We start from the raw sequence: 17,963 nt of genomic DNA, 5'->3' as shown, positions 1-17,963 counted from the left end.
GGGATGCACTTAATCTCTTCAGATGGTAAGGAAATATAATCTTTCCAGGAGATAAGGAGCCATAATATTTGGTAAAGAGCACTAAAAAGCTACCACAAATGCTAAGAATATTATTTTCCTCAAATGTGAAAATGAACATAATATATATAATTAAAGTGCAAAGAGCTATGTAATTATAAGAGATATTATTTAACCTAAATTTATTTTTGTCTCTATTGAGCATACATGTGGGATTTCATTTTGGGACAAACATCAATTATATTAACACATTTTTTTATTACTCATCTCAGTGTTCGTTAATTTTTTTTTTTTTTTTTTTTTTTGAGACGGGAGTCTCACTCTGTCTCCCAGGCTGGAGTGCAGTGGTACAATCCCAGGGCTCACTGCAGCCTTCACCTCCAAGCGATTCTTCTGCTTCAGCCTCCCAAGTAGCTGGGACTACAGGCGCCCGCCACTACACCCTGATGATTCATGTATTTTTTAATAGAGACGGGGTTTCACCTTGTTGGTCAGGCTGGTGTCAAACTCCTGACCTCATGTGATCCACCCGCCTTGGCCTCTTAAAGAGCTGGGATTACAGGTGTGAGCCAATGCACCCAGCCAAGTGTTCATTAGTTCCAAGCTTTGTAACTTGAATAATTAATATTTACTTCAAATGAAATTAATAACCCCCATTGTTAATTTTTTAATTGCATGATTGAATATTATAGATTAGATAGTTCTTATATTTTCTATTTTTACTTAAACTTGGAAACTTTACCACCTAATAACTACACCTATAAACAGAATAAATGTGTCAAAACTTTATATAATTAAGACTGATTAAATAAGGTTTTTTCAGTATGTTTATGTTTAATCATTAAATTATTTTTATTAAAAATGATTAAATGTTTCCAAAGTTCAATATCTAATTTGGAGTTACACATCACTGAAAAAGTGAATATAGGGAGTCAAAATAGATAGTCTGTACACATGCCAATGGACATGTTATGTGGAAGTCTTTTGATATGGTAAACTTATATAATAAAATAAAAGCAATGCACAAGACCAATATAACACAAATAATTAGTTGTAGACAATAAGTGGGGAATATTAAAGATCCACTGGTAGTGTGCACTATCTCCTCTGATCTGCAAGCAAGATCACAGATAGTGTGTATGTATCTACAGCTGGAATGATTGCAGATTAATAAAATTATGAAATCCTATGGTTACCAGAAAAAGGCATGCTTCTCTTGGATGCCTTGTTCATCTTTGAGTGCCAGGGGCTCCGCACAAGGCAAAGAACACAAGTCCTCAATAGCAGTATTTTGTGATACTTAAGTATATTGAAAAGCTGAAATGTATAGCTACGCTTTAGCTCTTCCAATAAGAACCCAAGCAGTCTATTAGGACCAATATGTATGAAAAACAATAACATTTGGGAATTTAAGTTGGCAAAAGTTCACTTCAGTATATAGTAATAAAAGGGTTTTTTAACCGTGACAATTTAATAAGGCTGCATTACTAGAAGTATTAAAATAATTCTAAACACATTAGAATTATTATTATCCCACCCAATAGGCAAAAAATTTTTTAATTTTATAACATCAAGTGTTAGCAAGGCTGTGGAGTAACAAGAACTCTGAAAACAATGCTGATGGGAATTGTGCATATTTGCTGCTGTCCCCCTCACTGGCCAGACCACTTCTGGGATGGTAAATTTAATTCCAAGTACCTTACAAGAGCGGTTTTCTTTTTCTTTTCTTTATTGTATTAAAGACTTGAAAATTCCTTTTCAAAATCAAAACTGATGAGGAGGCTTACTATGTAAAATGAATAAAAGCTCAGCCTGAAAATTGGAAAGGCTGGGTGGGTGGAGGTAGAACCCAAATCCTTCCTTTCTTCCATGAGGCTTTTGTGAAAACCATCAAACTAGAGAGTATCATCGGGCCTATGAAGAGGAAACCATATCAGTAAGAGATGGTTGAAAGAAATGAAGATATTCAGCCTGAGAACTGAGAGATGAACTTGACGACTGATCTCAGATATTTATAGAAAGAGCTTTGGGCTGGGAGAGGACAATGTATTCTGTGCTGCTGCTGAGAACCAAACTAGAATAAAGGAAAGGAAGTTATGAGAAAGAAGGCATTTCCTCTGACTTGCGAAAAGTAAGAAAGTGATGGATACTCCACTTATATTGATTTGATCTTTATAAATTATGTGAATGTATTAAACTATATGCACCCCCAAAACATGTACATTGGTCATGTATCAATAGAAAAAAGAAAATTTTTCTAAAACATGAAAAAATAACTACCTAATGATGGACACAGCCAACTAATGCAACTATGAATAATTGACCCTACAGATACAAAGCAAAAGCCAATACCAGCATCAACTATGCCTCAGTCTACCTGATTGCCCTTTGTCAGCTTCATTTTTTCTCCTAAATGCAGTTGTTTTTAAATGCTGTTTCTCACTGGGCCTACTGCTCTTTCTATTCCATTAATCTTTCACTTCAGGTAAGCAAGAGGGACAATTCTGACAAGATGAGCAAGGGTCAAGTGATATGAAACTCTCATCCACTAATATTGGCAATCAATTGCAATTATTCTTAGGATTGTTAGTCCCTCAATCCTCTCTTCACTAATCAGCTCTCTATTCATTCGTCTCACACCTTCTAGCTCAAATTTGCTGTGATATCATAATGTGTTTGAAAGAGTGCCTCATAAGCAATGAAAAAAACAGAGTATCTTTAAATATTAGTCGGCAGCTGGTTTAATTAAATATCTCTCCGCCCACACTGTACTACATTGATTAATTTTTAAAGAAATGGCTAAATGAAGACATTAATTATTTGTGTGTGGTGCATATGCTTTCATGCACACTATTGTATTTTAATTTACTTTTTAACAAGTAAGCCAATATGATTTTAAAATTATTTCCCATCTGTCATGCATGCTGATAAAGAAAAGAAACCTACTAATTTATGCCATATTTAACCTCTTTTTTTGTGCTTTCCATTTACATAGTTCTTGAGGAAATCAAACTAGAAAAAATGGATTTAACCTTTCTGCTTTTTAATCCACATAAATAGACACTTAGTGTGGGAGATAAGTGAAATACTCACTTTTGGCTGCCTTAACAGTATGGAAATAGAATATGTACACATTTTTCTCTCGCTTATTTGTCTTTTATTAATCATTCTATGTAAAACTCAAATACAATAAGGCAAACTGATTACTGTGCAAAATAATTAACTGTCATCTGAAGCATTAGATAATTCAATTATATTCTGCTTCTTTTGGGTGGGTATATTATGATTAGTTTTTTGGAAATTCTATAAACCACATAGAGTATGTATGGTAATTCTGTATTACCCTGCTTATTTACTCATTATGATACCAATACCATGTGCCATAAAGGATTGTTTATGCATATATAAGCACATGGAGACATTAAGGTTTCTAGGTGAAAAATCCTTTTGAGTTAATTTGTTATGGATTTTGAAATTTCTTAAAAATTTAAACTGTGTGTATATGTGTGTGTTTTGTACTTATGGACAATTGGGCAAATTGCTCATTAATGATATTAAGAAAATTACATATAAAACTGTAGATATTAATGAATGCACTTCTATGTATTTTTCAATGTAAAGCTGAAAAACATGCTTCTAGACTCTGAAAAATGAAAGTTATACTGCTGCTTTTCAGATGGGTTATGGATTGTCTGGGGATCATATTCTTATTGTAATATTTAAATAAATTGCTGATTTAATTAGCCAAAAATACAAAAATCTTAAAGAGAGTGAGACAGCCACAGGGGGAGGAGCAGCTACATTCAGTGTTTGTGAAGCTCCACTCTGTTTCTATGATTCTGTGATGAGGGACACCAGATCTAGAAAGCTCTTTTCTTCCTCATCACAATCTTTTTATTCTGTGCTTCCTTCACTTTCAAAGAAGAACTTGTACTTGCCATCTCTACAGTTCTCTTAAATGGAAGGAAATATTTATAAACATTGAGTTATCCTGGTTCGTGAACACCACGACCACATCCTCACCACTGGATAGAAAACAGAGTGACTTCTCTGTTATCCCTGAACAAAAGCTTAGCCCTTGTACTTCCAGAATCAGAGACAGTTCATCTCACCACATTTAATTCTGTGACCCTAATTTAATATTATTTTACCTGGGTAGTGCTGATGCTGAATTTGATCGAAGGACTACAATCAGAAATGCATTTCCTTGCACTGATCTATTGTTATTTCCTCTAAAATATATTTAGAAGTGCAATAATCATTTAGATAATGGAAAGAAAATGGGACTGAATGTCAAAAAACATCCTCCGTCTCTGTTGCTTACTATCTGTATGACTTGAAACACTTTACTTAAATCTCCTGTGTCATTGTTAAAATGCAAGTGATAGTAGTCCACCTGAGAGGATGGCATGGGAAATATTCAAATCAATGAATGTGAAAAAGTGTTTCTTAAATATACCAGAACTATGTCTGTTCTTATAAGTATGACAAAAGTAGTTGTTCGCTTTGAAATCAGTTACTGAAAAAATCATATTGATTGGATAAACATACAGTCTTTGCAAGTGTACCATACACTTTATAAGTGTATCATAGACCTAGAAATCTTAGAAAATAATATATATCTAGGTTTTTCCCCTGAAAAAAACCAAAAAATTTTCAAGTATTTCAAAAATAGATTTGTATAGATATTTTAAAATCTTTTATTCTTTTACTATTATCTCTTTGTGTATAAGTCTTATAATTACTTCTTTTTAAACCTAAATTTAGCATATTTATTTTCATTCCGTTAACTCAATTGAATAATATATTGTTTTTTAAAAAGCTCTTTAAACGAATACTCTCTAATGACTTATCCAAGAAAATACCTGTTGTTTTTTTTTCAGAAGTCTGAACCACTATTTTGTTCTTTAGTCAACCACGTAACTAACCACATAGCTTTAAAAATGTTGCTGTATCAATCAACCATAGATCATTCACTTCATTCATTCTTCCATTCATGGGAGTGCTGCTGGGATGTATATGGATGATGGTAATGAGTTTTCCATGAAAACTGTGGTAGATCCCATGGCCACTTATTCAAGGAATTTATCCCCTTTAATTTTATAAAGAACTTATGGGCTTACCTTAGCCTATATTGCGGAAACCAAACATCACTAATGAACTTAGTAAACAACTCTGGGTTTTCTTATTCATGAGAATTTAAATGCTTCACCTGTGCTTCCTTTTAGAAAACATGAAGTTGAAATCTTCGCTTTATTTCAAAGTGGGTGGTCTGAGGTACTAAATTGCATTGCTAATGCAGAAGTACATGAGCCTAGAAAAATAAAGAGGAAGAATGAACGTTCACATGCTACTCTTACAGTCTGATGGCATTACATTGACCTGTCTCCCTCACGGTGGCCATGCTTCCATGGTCCATCTTTGCCACAATAGCGTTTTAACTGTGCAGTGGAATTCACCTGGGATTGTTCTTATCCTGTGTGAGTGCTTTATTAATTAGCTTCATTCTTTCATATTCTCAATATTAACAATAAAATTACCTAGATATTTTTATTTTTTGACAAAAATATCACTTTTAATAATTCAGTTTTTAAAAGTTATATCATTCACAATAGACTAGAACAACGATTGTTTTCTTCTTGGGTCACCCAGAACTTGCCTCCAGATCTGTGATAAGAGTGGTCTCTGTGAAGGTACCAAGACTCAAAGTCCTGAACTGGAATTCAGGAGACTTGGATTTGGGTCTTGCTCTTTCACTAACTTGTTGGAAGATGTAATCCTGTGCTTCAGTTTTATCAGATGTATCACCCAGGGCAAGTCACTTGACCTCTTTTATGCCTCAATTTCCTCATCTGTAAATGGAGATAATAGAAATGACTACCTCTTAGCATTGTTGTAAGGCATCAATGAGATTATGATGATAAAGGACTTAGAACTGTACTGGGCTCATACGAAGAACCTGTGTGTTATCTACAATAATACTAATCTTCCTTGTTATAACTCCTGTGTTTTTCACTTCACAAGGCTATACTGAGAATCAAATGACATAATAAGTATTGTATTAATTTTTATTGCTGCATAGCAAACTTATCAACTTAAAACAACATCCATTTACTATCTCACAGTTGCTATATGTCAGAAGTCCAGGGATGGCTTAGTTGGATCCTCCGATCAGGAATTCAAAAGGCAGACATCAAAGTGTCAGCTGAGTTGTGTTCCTTTCTCCTGCTCAGGGTCTTCTTTCAAGCTCATAGGGCTGTTGGAAGCTCATAGGGATGTCATTTGATCAGCACTCAGGAGGACCTCATATATTGTAAAACGTTCGATAATATATAACTAAATAATGATGCAGGGAAAGATTGAAAACAATTACATCTTTCATTAAAATAGAATTTAACCCAGAAATTCACACAAGAAACTACCAGTACTTCGTTAATAGGAGTGCCTTCAGGGCAGGGCTGAATTCCATATCGACACAGAGATTAGTAAAACTTTTATACATGGAAATAAGTAATATTGTATAAAATAAGGAATATAGACTTCAGATTATATTTAGTGGGTTTTTTGTTTTTGTTTTTGAAACAGGGTCTCACTCTGTTGCCCAGGCTGGAGTGCATGGTGCAATCATGGCTCACTGAAGCCTCAACTTCCTGGGCTCAAGTGATTCTTCCACCTCAGTCTCTGGAGTAACTGGGACTACAGACATGTGCCAGTATGCCCAGCTAATTTTTTTGAATTTTAATAGAGATGAGTTCTCGTTTTGTTGCCCAGGCTCATCTTGAACTTCTGAGCTCGGGCAATTCTCTTGCTTCGTCCTCCCAAAGCGCTGGGATTATAGGCATGAGCCACCATGCCTGGCTTGTATCTGTATTAAAACTTGACTCTGCCACTCTTGGCAATATGATCTTGGATGAATTACTTTTTCTTCCTGGGACTTGATTTCTGATTCTTTAATTAGAGTAACACTGTCTACTTCAGGAGATGTACTGAGGATTAAGTGAAATATCCTGTGTGAACACTTAGTAAGTAATGACTATTGTTGCTATTGCTACGATTATTTATTTTAATAATCTTAACATGTGGCTTCATGTCTGGAACATTATGTGCTCAGAAAATATTACTTTCACCCTTCTTCAGTATCTGTTTAGTTGAACTGGATCTGTAGAGGAGAATATTTTGGATATTATCAATCTGAACTAGGCTAAGTGGTTGCCATTTGCCTAATTTTATTTAATTTTCTACAATTTTCTTCCTCCCTTCCTTCCTGCTTGTTTGCCTGCCTGTCTCCCTTCCTTTCTTCTTTCTTTCATTGTCTTTCCTACCTTCTTTACTCTTCTCTGTCTCTTCCTTTTATTTCTCAACCTTTTTTTTTCCCAAGCAGATATTATTTTAAATTTCCGAACAACTTATGTCAGCAAGTCTGGCCAAGTTATCTTTGAAGCAAGATCAATTTGCATCCACTATGTCACAACCTGGTTCATCATTGATTTAATCGCTGCCCTGCCTTTTGATCTCCTGTATGCTTTCAACGTCACAGTGGTGAGTAAAGAGCTCCCCGCCACATGGCCTTTAAGGTTGATTTATTTTTCCCATGTTTAGGTTTTAAATGGTTGTGGCGATTTATGCTTCCAGGGTTTTGTGCCTTCTTCAATAAAGATGCCCTGATGCCCAGTGATATGCAGGCCAGATTCTTCAGTTGATGAAGTTACTTCCTTTTGACATTCATATTACCTGTTCATGCTTTTTTAAATACCCAGAGCCAGGAAACACAGAAATGCTGAATTTATCGTAAATACTGACCCACTAAACAAATTCTTTAATAAGGAAATCATTTGTAGGAATTTAAGCATCACTTTATATTACCTAGGCAGATACATGTGTCAAGAATTTGCTAGAGAGTTTGAAGATTTTTTTTTCTGCTTTTATGACCCTTAACTCTCTATTTCTTTAGTATTTTGTTATTCATTGGCAAAACAAACTGAAGACTGATCGAGATAGAGAGGATATTGAATTTAAATGAGGAAATTCAACCACTTCTTAGAAGTCCTTGTAAAACTGTTGGATGTAGCAAAAATCTAAGTGATATGACTAATGTAAAACTTGAGAGTTCTCTTGAATTTGCATGAATCTTGGTACCTTCTTTTTCTTGCTCTAAATCCCTTACCCTCATGTAGCCTCCCAGGACAGAAAGCATATCACTTGTAGTAGTAGCCATTTTTATAATTTAATGATTGGTATTCTTAAAAGTATTAAATGCTCCCTTATAAAGAAACTTTTAGGGAGGCCATTTGTGAAGCAGTAATGCAATTTTCTGCTAGAGTAACCAATTATGGCATGTAAAAATTTATTAAACATTAGTTCAAATTAAGCAGATATTCTAGTCAATTGACAGTGTTTTATAGAAATCATATACTCTTTCAAAAATTTAAAGGCATAGTTTTAAATATAAAACACAACAATCACAGTTTCAAATACAATTATTATTAACTTCAGAACAAATATAGAATTGTGATCCTGACTTGTTAGTGCAGACTTGTGCATTTGTTAATTGCCTGTACAATAGTTTCTTTTTATTCTTTTTCTTTTTAAGTTGGGAGGTTGATAGTGCCAACATCTTTAAAACATTTATGACTCAACTGAAAGGAAAGCTCCCAGGAAAAATCTAGTATATATCAATCACTGCTACATTGAATTGTTATCTAGGCTTTCTACAGTGCTTTTTAAGATTGAATTTGACTAGATAAATGTACCATCATGAAACCATAATGACTTAAAACCATGTTTTTGCAAGACTGCAGAATAAGTATATAATTCACAAAAGGTTAAAAAAATTTCCAAATAACCCTGGAAAATTGTTTTAAATTGTTCTAAATTGTTCATTAATTATTTAATACAATTCCATTTTAAATTAATTTGCTGCTTTGCTACTAAAAACGAATATATTTTTTATGTTCCATTTGTATTTGAGTACTGAGCAAATAAGATATTTTAAATATGTATATATAATATATAATTATATTATAGGTATATATAACATACATTTTTATATCATTAGCATTCTCATTCCCCAAAATTAACATGGATGAAGAAATGTCTTAAAGTCTAATTCTCATGTTTGACGAATTTTAAATATTTATATACTTTCACTACACTCCTGCTCTCTTTTCATCAATCATATGTAATCTAACACAAATGCTTTATAAATAATACAAGGTATAGGGCAACATCTGTGTCAAAAAAGAAAAGAAAAGGGGGAAGGAAGAAATCTGTTACCAGTGATACTTGTTCTGCTTTGCACAGGAGTGAGCATATGAGCATTTAAAAAGCTGGCACCTAAATTCGTTATCCCTCTTAAACAAGTTAGTCAGGACCAAATATTCTATAATATTTGAACAGAAAAGCTTGTTGAAGGTATTATGTTTTCTTCTCAGGAAAACATAAGTTATGAGGAATAACTTATGAGTTATGCTCTTTTACAACAAAGACTTAGAAAAAGAAACAAATAAATAACCAAAGATGTTTGTCTCCCAAATCTAAAATACGTCCAGTGAATGCATCTCCATAGGTGACATTCAGAACTGCCTAAGCTTTGGCTTTGGCTCTGCTCACAATTGCTCATGACAGTTCTTTTGAGTACGGATCACATGCTTTTTTAAAACTAGTATGTATATCACTGTAGAAGGCACTTATAAGAGATACAATTATGAATAAGACATAGGAGTGTTGACAGAGTAGAAAGGGCAGAAGTATGAATCCAAGTTCTATCATTTACCATCTGAGTAACTTACTCTGGGAAGTTAACATTAAAATATCCATAAAATGGGCACAAGAGAATTCCTACAGAGTTTTTGACCAGACTGAAAATGCAACATATCTGTACAATGCTTTGCTAAATGTCTAAAACCTAGGAAGACCTCACAACATGTTAGTTAGCCTCCTCTCTCTCTCTTTCTCCCTTCTGGGTGATAGCTAGGAGGTGGCCATATCCATTTGGTAAAAGGGGAAACTCCCATTTTCTAGGGGGGTTTGATGAATGCACCTGTCTATGAGTAGCTTAGAATTCTCATCAGTGACAGATTTGAAACAGCATCCAAACAGTCAAAAGAATCCTCTCCCTTTTTCAGATACATATTTCCATCTAAGTCAAATATGCTTCTTTCTCCTGTCATTCTTCAAGAGAAAACATTAAAACTTTAGCAAGAAGCTATTACTCTGATGGGAGCAAACATAATTTCTTTAATGCCAGTTTTTATTGACTTAAGAATGAACATAGAACTATCTGGGTCATCTGGACACCTAGGTTCATGTTCCTAATATTTGCAGATGACTGTTGTTCTCATGTACAAGCAGCTCTACATTCTTTGCTCAAACATCCCCTTTCTGGTCAGAGAAAATGGGGAGACTGTATCAAAATTATGTGTGCAGATGCCCTCCTCCATTTGGGACTTCCGTTCCAGTTTTCATTTCACTTACAAAATTGTCACCTAACCATCAAATTCATCTACCTGTAAAGTAAACTCCATCCCCAGTAATATCTTTAAATAATAGAATAGAGATTACAAATCTTGGCATCTGACCATCTAGCTAACCACCAGCTTGAGAAATGATAGATGAGAACTTAGCTATAAAGGAGAAGAAAGTAAAACTTGACACAGGAGAATGACAAAAAGAAATAAAAGCGCACAGCTAGCTGTCAAGTTCTTCAAGTGCCCTTAAGAGTTTACTGTATTTGATACAGAATAATTCACAAGATTACAACTGAATATAATTTTGTTGGCTATCAATTTCTAGGCTGAGCTTGGAGTGTTTGCATCTTAACTTGATAATTTATTCATTCAGTCATCTAATAAATATTTATTGAGCATTTTCTATGTGTCAGGTACTGTTCTAGGTATGTTTTTCTTAGAGATAAGAGAATATGGCTAGCAGAGGAAAGAATTAGAAGTCAACTGACTTTAGATAAATACAAAAGCAAACTCCCAATGCTGACCTTGTGTCTGATTCAGTTTTGTAAAGGAAAGAGTGAGGTTTGTTAAAGCCATAAAGTTACTCCTTCTCTACTTATGCTTTCCCTAAAGAAATTAAAGGTGACATCAAGAAGTTTGTCAAACTGCATTTCCATATGATTTAATGTTTTATTTGTTGTTTCTATTTTAGAATGTTCTTTGAAGGTATGAAAAGAAGGTGTGTTATGTGCACCCCTTATTAATGGTGATATTGACTATTCTGGTCCACACCAATGATACACATTTTTCAATTGGACCCTGAAGTCAATAAAATAACCCCTCAGCTACAAGTCTACTGCTATAGTGGATGCAAAGGGACTAGGAGACTCTTCAGAAATTCTTGTCCATTTCATTTTAATTCCCTAAGCATGTCTGAGAGAGCACTGAGAGAGAGAAAGAGAGAGAGAGCGAGCGAGCTTCAGGCAAATGTTTCCTCTGTCCATTGATAATGTTGGAAGTATAGTACATGAGGCAGAAGATGCTACTGGTACTTGTGGGCAGAACTTACTCAAGTTTTATGGGTCTACCTCTTTTAAAAAATAATCTCTAAGGTATTTTTATTATCACTTTCTATGCCTTTACTTCAATTTGTCTGAATTATTATTATAAAGCAATTTCGTTACACAGGGAAGGGAATGTAGGGTTGAAAGAAAATAAGTGTAGGGGATTCGAGATATGTACAATTCTGATACCATAATGTGTTTCAGTTGTGTATCAGAATGTAAACTATAGTATGAAATCAGACAGGAAGTGAAAAAAAGATAACCCCTAATTAAGAAAGGTATTTACTCAAATAAATTAAATTATCCTTCCTATCCTATCCTTTAATCCAGCCTCTTTAATTCTATCACTTTCTGATATAATATGTCAAGAACAAAGACAATTCATAAAAATAATAATATTAAAATAATTATACTTCATTTCCAGAATTTTTAGAATGACTCCAAGTTAATGTTGTGGTATGAATTTAACACATGCACCAAGTTGTGCTGCTCTGTCTCCTACCACAGGTGTCTCTTGTGCATCTTCTAAAGACAGTGCGCCTCTTGCGTCTTTTGCGTCTGCTGCAGAAGTTAGACCGCTATTCCCAACACAGTACTATCGTCCTGACTCTGCTCATGTCCATGTTTGCACTCCTTGCACACTGGATGGCATGTATCTGGTACGTCATTGGAAAAATGGAGAGGGAAGACAACAGCCTTCTGAAGTGGGAAGTTGGTAAGGGCTTACATTTGTCACATTTTCCATTTTTAAATTAAAAAAAAAAGAGTATCAAGAACTTGGAGGAAGTGAAAGATAAGTCTATAAATATATTTATTCTTACTATCAATTTGTCTAATTAATTTCTATTTTTGAATCCATGATACAAGTAATTTATTTCAATAAGGTTTTCTGGAACAACCTTACATTTTTTTCAAAAATTAATGGGTTAAACTGATAAATTTTATATATAATCAAAATGACCAGTTTGGCTGTAGAAGTGTTTAGATAAATCATGTTCAATCTTATCTTGAAATGTTCCGATGCAGGGCTAGTAATAGTAAATCACTGGGAAACTGGCCTATGGCCTATCACTACAATATCTTAACTAATAAGAAAATGATCACTTATATTTGAGGTGGCATATTATTAGAAAAGATATCCTACCATCCTTCCCTTTAAAAAGAAAGAGAGTGTGAGAGTGAAAGTAAACAAAATAACACATTCTCTACATTTAGCACACTTTGAGAATTTGTGATGGTAGAACGGACTGGATATTTACAAACATAATTTATAGTTTTGAGTCCCCATAATACATAGGAGTTTAAGGGAGATTTTTTGAATGTTACATAATCTGCATAAATGAATCTGAAACACTATGCACATGAACACATTTTTAAACTTATGTCAACCACAGTAAATTTATAGAAAATGAAAATTCTCAAAACTATAACTCTTTATCCCAAAATATCTGCATTTTTCTCACAGTCATACCCTTTAGAGAATTGTCACAGTACCTGATGTAGAATTTTTTTTTAATTAATCTGACATTTAATCAAAAGAATCTGCTTCTTAGTTGGCTAGAAACTCCTTCGCTTATCTTCTCTACCAAAAATCAATCTTGAACTTTTGGAAGAAGCTCAGACCTTTGCATAGGAGACTGCCAAGAAAGAAAAATGCCCAGACTTTTCATACCAGCACTTAATGGCTGGACATATTTGGAACATCCCTGTGTTGGCCCTCATAAATGGCAATCTCTCAGCATAGGACATATACAAAGCCTTCAAAGGCAGCACTGGAGGAAGAGCTGGAGACCTTAGGAAAGCAGGTGGAGGGGAATAAGCTCCTCTCCAAGTTCTTAAAAATACCTCTTCACATCCCAATTTTATTTCTGAGCTACACAAAACAACTGATGTGTTCTTATAATTTTTATCTTAGAATGTTTTTCTTATCTTCTTTATCAAAGCACTTTTTAAATGTCTTGCTGTGGGTCCTCAATTCTAGGAAACAAAGAAAACGGGGAAATAAAACTACCAAGTGAAAGCAAACATATCTTAGATAAAAATAAGATCCAATAAGAAAGAGAAGGAGAAAGAGAGAGAGAAGAGTTGGTTAAAAGGAGGATCAGGGTCTGAATTGTATGTGGATTAAAACATTTTCCATCTTTCAATATTGTTTTCTTCTCTATAACTTTGTCTTGAAGGCTTCCTCATCACATCATATGTCATCATCCTAATGGTGTTCAGTAAATTACAGCATTAGATCTCTGCCCTTTGTTTTGAATTCATATTAAAATTCTGACTTGTGGTCAGCACCCGATTCCTTTTTAGACCTGACCTAATATTCCTCAGGCCCCAGACCTATACACTCATATTAATTTGTAAGTCTCGTCTAGTCTGAGAGTCTCCAGATGGGGAAATTTAGCTTATTCACACTCTCAAATTTAGTTATATGAACAAAGCCTTTTGTTTCATTTCCAACATGCCAGGCTTGCTGCAGACTTACAATCTAGCTGTTGTTTTTCTTCCCACAACATATAGAGGTATTTATTTGTCAATTAAAAAAAACAACCTGCATTGCTTCTATATTTACCCCCTTCCTTGTATTCTTAGTCCTTGTATTATGGTTCAATGTAATGAGTAGGAGGTTGTAAGCCAGAAACCAATCTCACAGAGAGAGCACTGTCATGAAGCAGTGGCAAGAAGAGCACTGGGCTGGGGGCAGTAGACCTCTCCTGTCATCATGGTTCCATTGCTAATCAGCTGTCAGATTTGCAATATTTTTTCTCACCTGTCTGGGCCTCAGTTTCCTCATCTACAATGTGAAAAAGCTCACTATATAATTTGAAAGTCTATTTCTGGTTTCATGAGTAATGATTATCACAGATAAACAAACCCCAAAATGTGCTTCTCATATATATATATACATATATATATACACACACATATATATATATTTTTCTTATTATGGGTCAGTGTCCACATAAACCATCAGAGGATGTATTAGAAAGTACATCCTATGATCATGGCATGTCAAATAATTGATAATCTTACTCATTTATGGTAAAAATGACCGAAAATTTATCTTTAGAGAATTAGATTTCCTGTCCAAACACCTACTGGGATATGACTAGCAAGACAGTATGCTAATTAAGTGTGTAAATATTGGGTTTACAGGCTTGTCTACAAAGACTTTCCCTTCTAAAATTAGTTTCATCATTTAAATGTTCATTTAAAACATTCCCCAGCTGAGATTTGAACACAGATTAAATAATCATGACCTTCCCTACCTAACTTTATAATAAAGTAGCTGAGAGTCTAGGCTACTTTAGTTTTTACCCTGTAATCTGTGCACTCATGGTAAATTTTACCTTTTTGAGTCCAATTATCATGAATCCAAAAATTTATCATACAAATAACATTTGATGAGAGAGCATGTTGTTCCTTATGTTTGTGTTTAACATTAGAAGTATAAAAATAGATTCATTTTCCCAAAGGATAAAATTTCTAATTATTGTTAATTTCCATAAAATGAAATATTTAAGTGCCCATTACATACTTGGTTCTGTGTTAGGCACTGGGGATACCAAAACAAATAACAGAGCTTAAAATCTAGTGGGAAAAGTAGACAAAGATTTAATGGGTATATTACAGTGCGATATGTTTTATAAAAGGAATAGATATAGAGGGGTGGCACTAAATCTAACTAGGATATCATCAAAGGCTTCTCAGAGATGACCTGAGTTTTAAAGGGTGAATAGGTCTTGTCTGTATAGATGCTGAGGAAAAGGCATTTGTGACAGCAGGTTTATTAATATATTAAGCAATTCACTCTCACAGAAGGTGAATGGAGGTGTGGTAGAAAGGGAATGAGGCCAAAGAGGTAGGTAGGTAGATACCAGATCTTTAAAGACTGTGCTAAGCTTTAGAGTGTGGACTTCATCATAAAGGGATAAAGTTCTCTTTTGAACAGTGTTCCTTTGAACACAAAGTGCCACCAAACAGTGGGAGATGTTTCACTCTGCTTCATTTTCAATGAATGTAAACTGACAATAATCATAGTGCCAGCCTCCGTGGGGTTACCAGTATTAAATTAGGCAACATATATAAAGCATTTAGATTGGTACGTAGTAACTGCTCAGTAAGTAACAGCTAGTATAATTCTCATTATCATTGTATTATGACAATTACTTCTAATGAAAGAAAGTACCATGAACTATGACTAGTGAATACTTATCATTTTATGTACAAAAGTTATTAAGAAATAGCTTTACAAGTATTGCCTTCACGGTTTAGTTTGGTGCTGGACAAAAATTATATGCTTTGCATATCTTCAAAGTAATTTATCTGTACCACCTTTCAACTGGAAAGTCAGCCTCTGAAAAATGTTTACGTAGGCTCACAATTGCACATACGTAGGAGATTTTTATTTCCGGTTCGTTTAGGAGGCAAGTCCTACATCAACCTTATAAGCTTGTTAGGATATATCAAATTTTTATGGAATTTAGATATAGTGCTTCAAGGGTAAGATTAAACACTGTATTAAAGAGACATGTCACAACTGAATCAGAGAGTGCTTTTTACAGTAATTTTTGGGAGGCTGCAAAGAAATGTTTCAGAAGGATCTCTTTGCAGGGAGTGGAGGATGCTTTATTTGTTTACAAGAGGATGTCAATAAATATCTAAAAATGTACAAGTAGACCTTGCATGTTTTCTTATATCTCAGTTAATATATGTATATTAAGATAGAAGCTACTATCACTTCTAAAGTTCAATCAATGATATTGAATTAGTCTCTGAAGAACTCCATTAGCATCCTAATGCGAGTTCTGATTTCCAGCTCAAAAGGTTCAGGTCTGAATCCTGCTTCACGAATGTGATTTTGAATCAGGCATGTGATTTGACCGAAATGACCTCAATGTGTGGTTTTTCATTAAACAATCTCAGATTTGTCATCTATGAGTGTGGCAATACTGACTCTCATGAGTACTCACTTCACATAGTATCTGGTACATAGTGTGTGCTTGTAGTTGGTAACTGCCAGCATTATCACCACCACCTCTGCTCTTATTGTTAATTGAAGCCCTCTGAAACTCCAGCCACCTGTTCAAACTTATATCAATGAGCAATGTAGAACTGAAATAGCAATACTCTTAAAGTCTAGTGAAGAGGTGATATTTTTGTATCAGTCATGATTCTTGATTGCAAGTAAAAACAAAAAAGGAATTCATCAGCAGGACGTGTAGACTCAGAATTAGAAGGATACAAAACAAGACTAGGAAAAGAACATGAGCTAAGGTAGCCCCAGATTGCCAATGCAAGAAGTTCAATTGTGACATTTCACAAGGATGGCCTGAACATGTTTCTGTCTGTAGATCCTGTGCGGGAGTCGTAACTTCCCCTGCACCTCTGATTCACAGTGCCTGAGGGAAGGATTCAATTGGCCAAGCTTAAATCACATGCTCAGACACAGACTACCAGGACAAGAAGACTCTTTCCATCTTACCCTTCCATGATGGAAAGTGGAGCCCTGTGTCTCTCCATTACTGTATACAATGAAGAACCCACCCATACCCCTACCAGATAGGATGTTAGCCAGCAAAAAAAAAAAAAAAAGCATCATAATGTCAGACAGAATTAGCTGAAATATGGAGAAGTGGTATTTTTGATGCATCTTGCTCACTGTAACAAATCTGTGTTCCTTATGTGAGTCTAACAGTGGAATCCTACTTACCAATCTGTGTTTCTTCAGCTATAATAGACTGTGACTTGGTCAGTAGCTCCCATTTTATAGCTAAAATGTTACCTTATGTTCTTTTTCAAAATTACCTCTAAGACAATGACAATCTGAACTTTCAAATAAATCATCTACTTCAAAGGTCAAAGAGTATTTTGTAATAGAGAGGAAGCTCTTTTATCTCTTACCCTTTGGCTGGAGCAAGCGTATCCATTGCAGATGCCTAAAAGTGTATCTGTATCATGTGGGGTAGGGTGGGAAGGCCAAGAATCTAGAATGGGAAAAAAAAGGATTAAATCAGACATCATTTTCAAGTTTTCATTGACAATTTTAATCCTAAATCTCCTGATCCTCATTGGATAAAACCTCATAAAAGCTGATTGATTTGAACGGCTCTCTAGTTATTAACTACTTAGCATTTACAAGCCTTATGTAAGAAAAAAAAATGACCAGGCTTATGATGTTGTGAGCTGATTACTTTAATAACTGCATCAGTTTTCCTAAAGAAGGTTGAATTTACTAACCCTACTTTTTCAGGGTTTACATAAAGAATTATAAAAACTTTTAAAGCTAACCCTTACTTGTAGATTTGCATTCTTAATAATGCATGAGATAAAGAAAAGAGGAAAAAAATCTAAAATGAAGTTTTCCAGCCATTAAAGTGGACACTAGTGAAGGACTCCTGGATTTATTTTCTTAAAACAAAAACCAGTACTTTAAGCC

General features: G+C 34.5%; 1 protein-coding gene across 12 annotated transcripts in view; it reads left to right on the top strand.

Moving 5' to 3' along the window:
• KCNH8 (potassium voltage-gated channel subfamily H member 8) overlaps positions 1-17,963 on the top strand; it is a 395,129-nt gene that overhangs the window by 240,206 nt on the left and 136,960 nt on the right. For 10 of the 12 annotated variants that reach the window (XM_054552527.2, XM_054552526.2, XM_054552530.2 and 7 more), the window contains 2 exons: positions 7,400-7,557; positions 12,035-12,242. The exons of 1 other annotated variant lie outside the window; for it this stretch is intronic. In XM_054552527.2, coding sequence (XP_054408502.2) covers positions 7,400-7,557; positions 12,035-12,242 — 366 coding nt within the window. Of the gene's footprint in view, positions 1-5,245; positions 5,499-7,399; positions 7,558-12,034; positions 12,243-17,963 lie in introns of those variants that run through there. One more of the 12 variants, XM_054552533.2, reaches the window with a different exon arrangement.

This window comes from Pongo abelii, chromosome 2 (assembly GCF_028885655.2).
Source record: "Pongo abelii isolate AG06213 chromosome 2, NHGRI_mPonAbe1-v2.0_pri, whole genome shotgun sequence".
Taxonomy (NCBI): Eukaryota; Metazoa; Chordata; class Mammalia; order Primates; family Hominidae; genus Pongo; species Pongo abelii.
This window is presented reverse-complemented; position numbering and strand designations above follow the sequence as displayed.